Genomic DNA, 14,434 nt, shown 5'->3' with positions numbered 1-14,434 from the left:
AAAACTTGCGTTCAGCAGTCGAATTTATCAGCGTTTCAAACGCAAAATGCTTGTAAACGTGGCAAATTGTGTTTTTAAGCATTTGCGGTTGAACATTTTTTTTTTAACTCTTCCAGTTCCCAATGCTGTCCACAGTCTTTTTTTCATAATGAAAAATGCATGCAAAGCATTTTCAAGGTATGCAGATGGACAAAACACTGAACACAGGATGTTCCTACCAAGCTTGTAACACATTGTAATGACCAATTCACACCTCAGACCTCTCCCACCCTTGGAAACAAAAGATATGTTAATGACCATTTACACCTCAAATTCCTCATGAAGACACCCTGCCAGGTGGACTTAATGACTCCACCAGACATCTATCCCACCCTTGGAAACAAAAGAAATGTTAATGAGCAACTCACACCTAAGCTAATTTCAACACATACTGCTGTCTCTGCTTCTACTCTCTGTATTTCTCTGAAACAGTCTGAAATGGTTAATAATTTACCACTTTTCAGTGCATTCTGGGCATTTGGGAGGTTCTCCTGTACTTATCTTTAAAAAAAATGCTTCTAAACGCACATAAATGCGTTATGCAAACGTGGCTAAACAGATTTTTTTAACCTACGTTTTCCAGCAGTCAGTTTCCATCGTTCAGAAGTGTCCCGTGTACATGGGGCCTTTAGGTCACTAATTAAAAAAAAAAAAAAAAAAGACACGTCCATCAAGCCCAACCAACAGACAAAAGATACATTTAACCCCTGTCTCCTAAGAATAATAGATTCACTTTTGATTGAGAGAAAGGCGAAAGAAAACCCTAATAAAGCTTACTGTGAAAAATGCTGGTGAATAGCACCTCGCTGGTGGTGGCCATCTGAGCTTTGTGCTCTTGTTAGCTCATACAAATCTCTCTACCTCATGCCCATTAGCTTACAGAGAATGGATAACTACCAATGCAAGTTTGAATTCAACGTTCGGCTAGTGAGTGTTAGCCTGTTAGGAAGGTGGATTAAAGATAACTGCATTAGCAAAACTAAATATGGTTGCGTCATGACATGTAAAAAGTAAATGGATGCTTTAGAAGCCATGAAGATAGGTATATACTGTATGTAATTCTCTAAATTCAGCATCGTGGTGTAGTCTGTTAAAGGACACCTGTCATAAGAGATATAATATGGGTGCCACTTCTGACCCTTTCTGTAAAATGCTTGATGTCTGATTCTGGCTTCAATGCTTTAAATCACTGAGCTGGAAATAGGCATGCTGCCAGTGATGATGGAACTCTTGATATGTAAGCTTGTGCCAAGCCAAGAATTTGCAAAGTACTTAATCCGTCAGATGAGAGTGAGAACCGGCAATGGCTGTCTTCATATTTTAGTCTAAGGGTTATTTTTGCCATAGGTCATTGTTTTTGCTTTTTGGAGGTTTCTAGTGCCTAATATGAATGGTCATTACAGTTCACTGATATTGATGGTTGGCATCCAGCACTATTTTGTAAAATGATTTACCAACAATGGTCACTATTGGTCTTGTTCTTTTTAGGGTAAAACAGTTTGCACTATAGGGCATTTTGAACATGGGGACATGTTTGCTTTTCTTCTTCATACAAGGGAGTGTAAGTGCAAAGGCAACTCACAAGCAAACCAGTTATGTTTGTGGTCACAAGCCCTAAAGAATATTGCAACTTAAATGAACTGATTTTTTAAATGATGAAAAATTATGTAATTCAAGTTACATTCAACCATACACAATAGGGCCATCTGCTTTGTGGGTCAGTATATACAGCCAGTTCTGGTTTTTAGCATGTTGATTAGCTGTGTTTTATACTAGGAATTTACCAAATTTTATTTTTATTTTTACATGCGTAGTCCAGCAAAATTCTCTCTCCCTTTGGGGCTTGCACGCCTAATCAATAAACAGATCAGCTGGCAGCTTGTTTTAACAAGGTAAGACCCTCTAATTTCTGTAATATTCCAAGATATTTTTTTAAAAGAATGGTAAACCAGTAATTTCTGTTAAATACATATCACGTACAAATGCACAGACAGTACAAACACCCCAAAAATGACCCTTTTTGGAGACAGAGGTTTGTAAAGGTTCACTAAATAAATTAATATATAGATCATACACAGAGGGAGGTGAAGGGGTAATGTACAGGTCACATACAGTGGGAGATGGGGAGGATTGATGTTCATTATAATGGAGGTGGAAGGTTAAAGAATATCTATGTTCAAAATGTAAAATCATATATTTATTTCCACATTGTATTTCAATTCTACAGTACATAGCCTACTCTTAATATTCTGAATGATCTTGAAGTCTGATAACTTATTTTTGCAGATCCCCACACATTTACTTTATTGATTTCTATGGCATGTATTCACTATACTCTAGGTAGTTGCTGCTGTGTCTCACATTTCACAGAGCCTGCTTTCTGAACTACAGAGGTGATGAGAGGAGGTGTTTCTGGAGCTGGGGGTCAGTATAGGAATAGCTGCTTGCAGGCAGCAAGGTAGCATGGGTATGTAGCCCTTAGAAATTGAACATAAACTGCAGAGGAGAAGCTGTAAAGCGTGCAGGAAGTTGTGGAAAGAGATAACCAGCAGACAGACCGAACAACACGAGAAGAGATTTTTTAAATTAAACTTTAATTGGATTGTCAGATATGACCATGAAAGTATAACTTTTTTTATATACATACAAAGACAGGGTGGAAATAAAGGGTGGGTGAGGGAAGGGTTAAAAGAAAGATTCCACAATTAGTAATCCCTCACTATGAATCATCTGCTGCTGTCCCATTCCTTCATTCCCCATTCATAATTTACTAGGTAAACAGTAATGTGTTTACATTTGTGATAGCTGTGATTGGTCATCACAGCTATCTCACAGTACAGTGCCACTCAGATTGGCTCTGTACAATTTGTCTTTGAACTGGTTCACAGCCCTTGACTGACACAACAGCCACCTGCGGTGATTTCTCCACTTCAGTTTAGCAGTGGAACTAAGGAAATAGCAGTCCACCACTGCCATTAATAAACATACAGTGGTAATGGGGTGGATCAGAGACACCATAACACAACATTTACTGGGCAGCAGAAAGGATTACTTGCCATGTGTGAGAGAGAGATTATCAGCAGACAGACTACATTTTCATAATTGCAGCATTTTATAACAGTTAATAGCGTGGTAATGATTCCAATGTATTTGCTGTCATTTTTCTTCTAGCAACGGCAAGCTTTTGGCAGCAGTTCAGGACCAGTGTGTGGAAATTAGGTAAGTGATTAATTATTTTGAGTACCAAAAAGATGGATGAACAGTATTTTGTAAAACTATCTGTGCATAAAGTGGTGTTCCACCTATTCTACATGGGAGCTATGGAGCACACCTGCACATCGAAGCACAGACATCCAGGGGAAAAGTGGATGTAAACACTGCATGGTGCAGCGGAAAACTGAGTAGTCTACAGTACAGCAGAGCTGCTCTGCATATGAGGTTTGATTTTTAGTTTAGTAGCTTAGGGGTGGGGGAACTATATACAAAGTAAATAAATCATTGTATGTACACTCAGTTGATGTGATGACATGAGATTCTAATGTTGAGGACATTTGAATCTATTGGCACCAGAGGTTGTGATCTTGAGGATGTTTGAACCTATAACCATCCTTGAGGATGTTTGGCACCAATGGCAGTGTTCCATACATAGATAATGATGATCAGACCGCTTTTCAGACTAGAGATGATAATCCTAACCCAGAGAGATTTTCCTACCTGTCTTTCTTTTCTCCATAGCAAAGTGAATGATCAATGGCTGCTCGCACATTTATTTCCCGTTTTGTAAAATTCATGTTCTGGCTGTCTACTTAAAGCAGATATTTCAGTAACTTAACAAGTCAGCAAGAGCATATTTCTCACATGGCACAGTATACAGCAACATTATAATTTTTCAGAAAAGCTCAGTCTTTGAGTTCCAGTCATGTGACTTTCTCAAAGTGCTCCCTTTTCTTAAAGTATAAATTGTTACCCTGGCTCCTCCTCCCTCTTACAGTTGGACATCAATGTTTTTTTTTTAGTTTTTTTACTGTTGCTACGTATCTAGGCTGCAAAGTAGTACTTCCTCATTTCTCATCTAGGTGGTATTGATTATTTCTTCCTCCCCAGCCCCTTGCGTGTGTGCAGATGTGCCGCAGGGTTTCGGGTCATGAGCAAGCCTTGTGGCATCTGCGTACGTTCTGCTTTCCCCCGACTGTCTGTGGATGCACGAGTGCAAAGTTGGCTATTGGTGAATTCCCAAAACTTCACCGTCTTGGGGCATGATAATGGGCAGATGTGCTGAAGGGTTCTGCCAGGACTGAAGTTCCGTTTTAACTAGGAGTCATGCCCTCAATCCTCGCTTCTCTGGTGGTCAAACTGCAATATTTTAACTTTGTATTGGCTTACAAGGCAAAATGCAGCAGGTTGCTAATGTGTCAGACATTTGTGAACTGCACAGGCACTAGGATCTACTGTGTCATCTGTGAGCCACCATCTCAGTCTAGGAAGTAAATTCTGACCATGAATGATGGCTAAACAAAGATGACCAAAGCATTGTCCGGTGGACTACTGTGATGTCTGTAATATGTAATAAATACCTGTAAATTTTACAACATTATATTACTTAACATGCATGCACATAACATGAAATATGTATTGGAAGCTCTGTCTGATTTAACCTGTAAATGTTTTGATTACTGCATAACGTACTTATGTGATGTTCAGATGGATGTATTGCTTACTATTACCTGGCGGCGTAAGGCCAGCCTAAAATCCCTTGTCCAATAAAACCTCTTTTCAAGAGTCAAAATAAAAGGCCTTTAACTTTAGAAGTTAAAGTTTGACATAAACTCTTATTTAACTTCAGCTTGGGAATTCGAAATGCACTGTTTTGTTCTTAAAGCGGTGCATTTTCTTTCCAGAGGCAGCAGAAGAAATTAATTTGCATTAGGACCATACACACGTACAAAATAAGGAATTTTACATTTCAGAGCAGGCCCTGCTTAGGATAAGAATGCCCTTTTCTAGCAAAGGCTTAGCTCCTGAATTCATCTATTTATTCATAACACCGATGGGTACATATCTGCTCTGTATGTTTGCAAGAATCCATCACTCTCTCATAGTTATCAAGATTTAATTTCCCCTTTGTATTCTGTTTCCTGCGCACATCCAGGTCTGCAAAAGATGACTTTGGCTCCGTTATAGGAAAATGTCAAGGTGAGTAATTATATGAATGTGCTGTCCTCAATCCTTTTTTTAGCATGCAACAAAAATCACCCAGTTTAATACAATTCAGCTAGGTCAACAAGATCAGGGTCTGGAAGCGAGGCTAATTGAAATGTAAAAATATGTTACAGACATACTAAGTAGCTAAAATATTCCCGAGGAACACTGGATTTACTTTCGTATTCTTAACCAAAGACCTAAAACTGGTCATTTATTTTTCACTCTGTATTTTATATTGGTGGTTACTTCTAGGAAAGAGAGAATTTTAATAAGGTTTTAACCTAAAAAAAATATGTATCACCTAATTAGCATTCCTCTTAAGATAATGTGCCAAGATTTAGGATATTTTAGTGCTGTGAAAATGTGATTCTCTTTAGATAGCTATCAACTGGAGTTGAGCCTCACAGCGCTTGTGCAGATATGGATGTGAGATGAACATCACACTGTCCAGTGCTTGTGTAGCTAAAGATGTGAAATGCCCATCACATTCTGCAGAGCTTGGGTAGCTATAGATGTGAGTTGAATGTCACGCTATTCAGTACTTGGGTAGCTATAAACCTGAGATGAATGTCATGCTATCCAGCCCTTGGGTAACTATAGAAGTGAGATGAATGTCACACTATCCAGTGCTTGGGTAGCTTTAGACGTGAGATGAATGTCATGCTATCCAGCGCTTGGGTAACTATAGAAGTGAGATGAATGTCACACTATCCAGTGCTTGGGTAGCTATAGACGTGAGATGAATGTAATGCTATCCAGTACTTGGGTAGCTATAGAAGTGAGATGAATGTCACACTATCCAGCGCTTGGGTAGCTATAGACGTGAGATGAATGTCATGCTATCCAGCGCTTGGGTAGCTATAGACGTGAAAAGAATGTCACACTATCCAGTACTTGGGTAGCTATAAACATGAGATGAATGTCATGCTATCCAGCGCTTGGGTAGCTATAGACGTGAGATGAATGTCACACTATCCAGTGCTTCCTTAGCTATAGACGTGAGATGAATTCCACACCACACGCTCTGCCCACCGGGTCCCGCCGACCTGCCTGCCTGCCCAGGGCCCTCCCCATCAGCCCTGGGTCCTCGCTGATCACCCTGGACCACCAGGAACCGGCACGGCCTCACGGTCTCCCTGGAGCCCTCCCTACTAGCTCTGAGACCACCCCAGACCGCCCGCGTCCAGCCGCCGGCACCCAGCCGCCACCTCGGGGCACCCAGCTGCCCGCACCCGGCGACCCTGCCTGGGAACTGCTTCAGGCCTCCCAGCACCCTGCGGGCCGCCCTGCACCCTGCACCAGCCAGCCCCAGACCAGGGACCTTTCCAGGACAACGCCGCACCTCCGCTACCTGCATCGAGGGGATTCCGAAAAACCATGGGTCTTTAATGCCGTTCCAGATATTGCAATGCATTGTTGATGAGGATTCTCCCGTCCTTCCCGTTGGTGAATTTTCAGAGTCATTTGTACATTTCATCACGCAATGCATGAGAAAACAGCCGAAGGAGAGGCCAGCACCAGAAGAATTAATGGTCTTCTTAAAATCCTTAAGGTTTCTTGGCTTTTGCTTGGCAACTCGAAGTCTAAGCTCCCAGCTAACACCCCTGGACACCCAGCACCCAGCTACCGGGCACCCAACTACCACCCCTGGGCACCCAGCTACCAGGCTCCCAGCTACCACCCCTGGACACCCAGCACCCAGCTACCGGGCACCCAGCTACCACCTCTAGACACCCAACACCCGGACCACCCAGCGAATCGATACGTCGCCCAGCGAATCTCCCGGACCCGGACCACCCAGCGAATCTCCAGTCACCGAGCCGCCAGCATCACCAGACGCCGTGCCTACCAACGCCCCCAGACATCGCACCCTACGTCCCCTCCACTCGCCGATCCACCGGACCCACTGAAGACCCCTCGGACGCCAGCATACTGCACCCACAGATTGCAGCCAGCCAGCTGCTGGACTTTACTCCCACTCTCCCCCTACAGAAGGACTCTAGTGGACTCCTCCACGGTGATACAGACTCCCCACATCACCTCGCCCTGACCCGTATCCCTTCACCTCCCCTGACCCGAACAGCACTGCACTCACCCCAGCATGCCACCTGCACTTCTCCTCCTCGTTTTCCTCTCCTCCATCCCAAAAATCGCCTCCCTCTACCCGCCCACCCCCCCAAAACAGCTCTACATTGCCCCTTCACTTGTGCCCTCTCCCCACTACGGCACTCACCACCTCCTCCTGGTACTCCACTCCCCGGTCGACCCACGCGCCACCACTACCAGACCCACACGCTCCTGCACCTCCCATTCGCATGCCACCCTCCTCACCCTTCTCCTTCTCCTATCCGCTGGGGACATCTCCCCGAACCCTGGCCCCTCACCACCTCTCCCCTCCAAGAACCCCCCCTCCAGGGACCCCCCTGCTCCCGCCAGCCGCCGCAACCCCCTCAACCTCATACCTGTGCACCTCCTCCCCGCATTCATCCCCCCTCTCTCGGTTGCACTTCTGAACGCCCGTTCGGTTTGCAACAAACTAACTGCCATCCATGACCTCTTTATCTCCCGCTCCCTCAACCTCCTAGCCATCACCGAAACCTGGGTACAGGCCACCGACTCTACCTCCCCTGCGGCACTCTCCCATGGAGGTTTCATCTGGTCCCATTCACCAAGACTGGGCGGTCACAAAGGTGGTGGTGTCGGCCTGCTCCTATCACCGCTGAGCACCTTCCAGGTCCTCCCTAACCCCCCCTCCCTAACCTTCTCCTCCTTCGAGGCTCACTGCATCCGGCTCTTCTCACCCACCCCCCTAAGGATCGCAGTGATCTACAGGCCCCCCGGATCCATAGCCCGCTTCCTGGATGACTTCGCCGCCTGGCTTCCCTTCTTCCTCTCCTCTGAGCTACCAACCATCATCCTCGGGGACTTCAACATCCCCATCAACGACAACACCCCAGCTACCTCCCAACTCCTCCACCTAACCACCTCCTTCGCGCTCACACAATACACTCAATCCTCCACCCACATCAATGGGAACACCCTGGACCTCGTCTTCTCCCACCTCTGTACCCTTAACCACTTCACTAACACCCCCTTCCCTCTCTCCGACCACCACCTCCTCACGTTCTCCATCTCCCCTTCCCCTAACTCCCCCCCCCCCCCCCCCAGTGCACCAAACCATCACCAGCCGCAACCTGCACCCGGCCCCCCTCCACTCGGCTGCCGACCGCTTACACGACAGCATCCTTCCACTGTCATGTCCTGACCTAGCCATCACCGCGTACAACGACTCACTATCAGCTACCCTAGACTCTGGCACCCCTAACCACACGCAACATCAAACCCAGACCGCTCCAACCATGGCAGAACGACCATACTAAATGCCTCAAACGTCGCAGTCGTGCTCTGGAGAGACTATGGCGCAAAACCAGGTCCCCTCATGCATTCTCCCTCTACAAATCTGCCTTCCTCACCTACACCTCCTCCCTCCACACCGCCAAGCAGGCCTACTTCATTGACCTGATCAACACCCTCTCCACCTGCCCTCGCCGACTCTTCTCCACCTTCAACTGCCTGCTCATACAACATTGTACCCAAACTAAAATTTTATCATTTTCTTCACACAACTAGAGCTTTCTTTTGGTGGTATTTAATCACCGCTGGGGTTTTTATTTTTTGCTAAATTAACAAAAAAAGACCAAAAATGTTGAAAAAAATACACATTTTTCTTTGTTTCTGTTATAAAAGTTTACAAATAAATAATTGTTCTTCATAAATTTAGGCCGAGATGTATTCTGCTACATGTCTTTGGTGAAAATAACCCAAATTAGGATGTATTATTTAGTTTGTAGGAAAGTTACAGAGTTCACAAACTATGGTATAGATCTGAATATTGATCAGTCCTGAAGTACTGACGGCCAATCTAATTTCTTGAGGTCTAAGAATGTCAGAATAGTACAGATATCCCCCAAATGACCCCTTTTTGCAGAGTAGACAGTCCGACGTACTTCATAAGAGGCATGGCGAGTTTTTTGAAGTTGTATTTTTTTTGTCATAATTTTTTGGAAAATGAAAAAATTAAAAAAATTATTTTCACTATTTTTTTTTTTTTACATACTGTCACCAGTGCAGTACAACGTCATTATATAACTGGCATGGTGGTGAACAGGGACACTGACTGGTGACAGTATGAAAAAATATATATATATTTTTTTTTTATTATTTTTAATTTTTTATTACTTTTTTTTATTTTTTTTTAACATTTTTTTTTCATATTTTACTATGACCAAAGTAGTACAATGTTACCATAGTAACATTGTACTACTTTGGGGAAGTGATCAGTATTTTTTTTTTTTTTTACACAATTTGCTTATAGCAAAGAAATACTTTGCTATAAGCAAGCATTTACCTTGAATGAAATGGATTCATTCAGCTTTTTTTTTTTATGTGCTTAGCTGTGATTTGGTCACAGCTAATCACATGACATGTGCATGTGATTAGCTGTGACCATTCACAGCTAGGCACTAGTATACAATGGATGGCATCATGAATGAAGCCATCCATGTATACAACTGTCATGTGACCTGCTGTGATTGGTCACAGCAGGTCACATGGTACCTGCAACGGGGGCCGGTACTCAGATCTGTCATCGGCCGTGTCCGAGGTACACGCCCGGTGACAGATCGCGCCGCTGCGCCGCTCTGCATTAGCGCAAACGGCGCATGTGCGGGAGCACGTCAAATGGCGTGCACCCGGAGTGCAGAAGCACATTTGAAGCCGCCAAACGGCCATTGGCCGGGCGGCAAATGGTTAAGCAACCCTGCTAGCTATTTTAAACTTTTTATTAAAGTAGAAGACCTTCCTAACTACAAAAAGCATATACTTGCTAAATTTATTCTAAGAAAACTTGTGTGCTGTTATAATAAACCTAAAAATAATGATAATGTAAATAAAAAGTTTCCCTCTGTGTATACTAATGTGGAACTGCTGGTACCACTCTTTTAGTGTACTCCCACACTACAAAGGTGCAAAATAAATAAATATAAAAAATATGTAACTAAATGGTGCGCTGTTCCTTTAAATGTCTAAATCAAACTAAAGCAAATGAAAACAGTGCTTGTGTTTCCTGCTATATGTTATCACACCATACTGAACTCTTATGAATGTTAAGGTGTTCAAATATCCTTTTTCATTATATTCAAAGTACAAATCAAATATACATAAAATATAATATATTTAATCAACTATACAATAAATGTATTATATTCCTATTGTGGTCAAAAAAATTAGTCCTTCAATAAGTTAGTCCTTATTTCAAATTAGTCCTTCAATATCATAACATCCACCATTCAAGTGCTTACAATACCCTTTACCACTTATAGTGCCGCTCAAGGTGCTTTGGTAGATCTGGTGTTCCACAGCAATGTAAGTGTGCAGGCTGTCTTATGCTTAATCCAGAAAGCAGGGAAGTATGGGGGATGAGAGATGCCACAAACCACTAGCTCAACAGGGAAAAGAAATATGAATGGCCTCAGCTTTGAGGTCCTCCTGAGCCCCGTCTCTGATGTATTTCGCCCCGCCCATGAGGGCTTAATCATACATTTTCCAAGAAGTGCTTAAATAATTGTGCTCAAGTCCCCAGTGCTGCCACTCCACCAAAAAATGCAATTCCCACTCGCCTTAATAATATACCTAAAAGCACTAGATCATTTGCGCTTGTATTGAATGATCTTTTCCGCTTCACCTCCGGCCTTTAACAGAATTCTCACCACACCCCACAAGTCCAGTGACGCAATGTGTTTGGGCGGAGCTGGTGACGGCACTTCTGGTCTCACGCAAACTGGAAGTGTGGTGATAAAACAACATCTTTATAGTTCAAAATACTGCTGTTTGTCTTTTAATCCATGTGAGTGCATTTTTATAAAATAAAAAATGTAATATGGGGTGTTCTATGAAAATTCTATTTTTCTTGAGCCACAGTTGAGTTGAGGATAGCGATTATAGGTCTCTTAAAAGGACCCCGCACAGGAAGGAGCTGCTAAAGGCCAGAGGTGGCGTTGCACAGATTATTCACCACAAGTGCAAATGACCTATTGAGTTTAGGTCTATTATTAAAGTGAGTGGGCATTGCATTTATTGGTGGAGTGGCAGCACTGGGGACTTTGGCACAATTATTTGAGGAATTCTTGGAAACTTTTTGTCACTGAGTGAACACTTGAAGCATTTGAATCATGGATGTTATGATATAAGAACACTTATTGAAGGATTAATTTTGTGACCAAAATAGGAACAATAGAATGCATTTATTGTATACTTGATTATATGTAATATATTACATTTTATTTATATTTGTTTTTGGATATAATGGGGAAGGATATTTTAACACCTCAATATTATTGGATTTTGGTATCGTGTGATAACATGTAAAAGTTAAACACAAGCAGGAAAAGGTGTTGGCACTGTTTTCATTTGTCTTAGTTTGATTTAGACATTTAAATGAACAGAGTACTGTATTTTCCGGCGTATAAGACGACTGGGCGTATAAGACGACCCCCTACTTTTCCTGTTAAAATATAGGGTTTGAGCTATACTCGCCGTATAAGACTACCCCTCTTCCAACGCACACCAAATAAAAATGAAAAAACATCAGATTTGATTTCAATATGGTATGGTATTCCAATGATGGGGTGCTATTCCTCCCACTGACACCAATGATGAGGCACTACTCCTCCCACTGACACCAATGATGGGGCACTATTCCTCCCACTGATACCAATGATGGGGCACTATTCCTCCCACTGACACCAATGATGAGGCACTATTCCTCCCACTGACACCAATGATGGGGCACTATTCCTCCCACTGATACCAATGATGGGACACTATTCCTCCCACTGACACCAATGATGGTGCCCCATCATTAGTGTCAGTGTGTGAGGAATAGTGCCCCATCATTAGTCAGTGGGAGGAATAGTGCCCCATCATTGGTGTCAGTGGGAGGAATAGTGTCCCATCATTGGTGTCAGTGGGAGGAATAGTGCGACATCATTAGTCAGTGGGAGGAATAGTGCCCCATCATTGGTGTCAGTGGGAAGAATCGTGCCCCATCATTGGTGTCAGTGGGAGGAATAGTGCCCCATCATTAGTCAGTGGGAGGAATAGTGCCCCATCATTGGTGTCAGTGGGAGGAATAGTGCCCCATCATTGGTATCGGGGGAGAATAGTGCCCCATCATTGGTATCGGGGGAGAATAGTGCCCCATCATTGGTGTCAGTGGGGAGGAGGAATAGTGCCCCATCATTGGTATCAATGAGGAGAACAGTGCCTCATCGTTGGTGTCAGTGGGGGAGGAACAGTGCCTCATCGTTGGTGTCAGTGGGAGAGGAACAGTGCCTCATCGTTGGTGTCAGTGTGGAGGAGGAATAGTGCCCCATCGTTAGTGTCAGTGGGGGAGAGGAGCGGCTGCTCCTTCTTCCAGTGCGGCCGCTCGATTTTCGCGGGGCCGCTCGGCTCCGCCTCCTCGCCGGTGATTGGTCGCCTGTGTGCCTTTCCAGTGCTGGCGCCCAATCACCGGTGAGGAGGCGGAGCCGAGCGGCCGCGTGACCATCAAGCAGCCGAACTGAAAAAAGGAGCAGCCGCGCTTCCTGGACCGGATCGTCGTGGGACCGGAGCCAGGTAAGGTACAGCAGCCCCTCTGTCCACCCCTGTACTTAGTGTCCGCTGGAGGAGGAGGGGTGGCGGCGCCGCGCCGCCCCTCGAAAAAGTGCCGCCCTGACACCGGCTCGCACCGGCGTATAAGACGACCCCCGACTTTTCAGAAGATTTTCAGGGGTTGAAAAGTCGTCTTATACGCCGGAAAATACGGTACTATTTACGCATGTATTTTTTATTTTGCATGATATTTGCTGTTACCCTTATCATCCTGAAGATGTTCCTCTTTATGCCTTCAATCTGCCTAACTTTTATCTGATTCAGCATATTTTGGTAGTCACCTCTGAGTCCCTGGCCAACGCTTCCTAACTGTGCTTTCTTCGGGGAAGTTTGGTCAACCCGCATGAATATTTCCAGTCAAACATATGATTTGGCCAAAAGCAAAATATTGTTACAAAAATCGACTCTCCTACAGTATACAAAGAACCGTATATGCATAGAGAGGTACACTGTACTAAAGTACCTGGAAAAGAGGTTGCAGTCCTGCTCAGAGGCTATGTAGTCTCCCTGGCGGTAATCCCGAGCTACACTTGGCTTACCATGCGGTGCTGCTCCGCGATCCCTCGGTCACTTACCTTGTCCTGCGCTCCCGCGATGTCCCTCCTGCAGTGTCCCCGGCAATGTAATCCGGCGGATGCCGGCATCTGTCATCTGGGTTCCATCCTCTGCGAGCATCGGGACGTACGGGGGACGGAACGGCAGGAAATTTGAAAATGACAAAAAGAGACATTCACAAAAATCACTAAAATCACATAGTAAAACATTACTGTACCAAACCATTTCACATACATTTTGTCCCGAGTGCTTTGTCCTGTGCCCTGCCTGCATTTTTACTGTTCTTTCTGCCTGGAAACTGAGAAATGTCCATGGCGTCCAAAAAGCGTCCCTTTATGTCAAAAGCGGGTTTAGATCAGCTAGAGAACAGCAATAGTAAATCAGAACCACTTGCAGAATTGAGTGATAATGATTCGTGGGGAAATTCGTCATCAGACACTGAAAACGATTTTGCGACTTTGCTCAGTGATGTGCAAACTTGGCGCTATATTTCAAATTTCAGTTTTTTTGGTTTGATTATATTATTGAATTAAATTTATTATTATTATATTATTATTTTTTATGATTATTAAATTATAATTTTTTTTTTTCGTGTTTGACGTTTTATCCTACCCGGGATGTTTACTAGACTCTTGTTCGTACAGATTTCAGTGAGTTATTCCTAAGAATTACAGGCCTACAATATAAAACGCCAAATTTCCATGCAAAATAATGGTACCGCTTTCAGCACCAAAAATCTGAATTAATCATACCGCCAGGGAGGTTAAACCTTAAATCTAAATTTTGCACTAAGCTAAAATGAGTGGCCTTTCTGACTTTCATACAGGGTCATTGTCTACTGGTACCAACTTGCTTGTTACACTGTGTTGAATCATGGATGGTGGGTTTGACCAAGATTTTTCTTTTTAGGAGAATTTGATAAATAATA

The 14,434-nt window shown here is 43.8% G+C and overlaps 1 protein-coding gene across 2 annotated transcripts in view; it reads left to right on the top strand.

Moving 5' to 3' along the window:
• The window catches only part of NBAS (NBAS subunit of NRZ tethering complex), a 1,021,307-nt gene that overhangs the window by 18,026 nt on the left and 988,847 nt on the right, over positions 1–14,434 (top strand). For both annotated transcript variants that reach the window (XM_089671087.1, XM_089671086.1), the window contains exons 4-6: positions 1,854–1,931; positions 3,211–3,258; positions 5,189–5,232. In XM_089671087.1, the coding sequence (XP_089527213.1) occupies positions 1,854–1,931; positions 3,211–3,258; positions 5,189–5,232 (170 nt within the window). The remainder of the gene's footprint in view (positions 1–1,853; positions 1,932–3,210; positions 3,259–5,188; positions 5,233–14,434) is intronic.

The sequence above is a fragment of the Staurois parvus genome, unplaced genomic scaffold (genome assembly GCF_062004578.1).
Source record: "Staurois parvus isolate SC_StPar_1 unplaced genomic scaffold, SC_StPar_1.0 ptg000098l, whole genome shotgun sequence".
Lineage (NCBI taxonomy): Eukaryota > Metazoa > Chordata > Amphibia > Anura > Ranidae > Staurois > Staurois parvus.
This window is presented reverse-complemented; position numbering and strand designations above follow the sequence as displayed.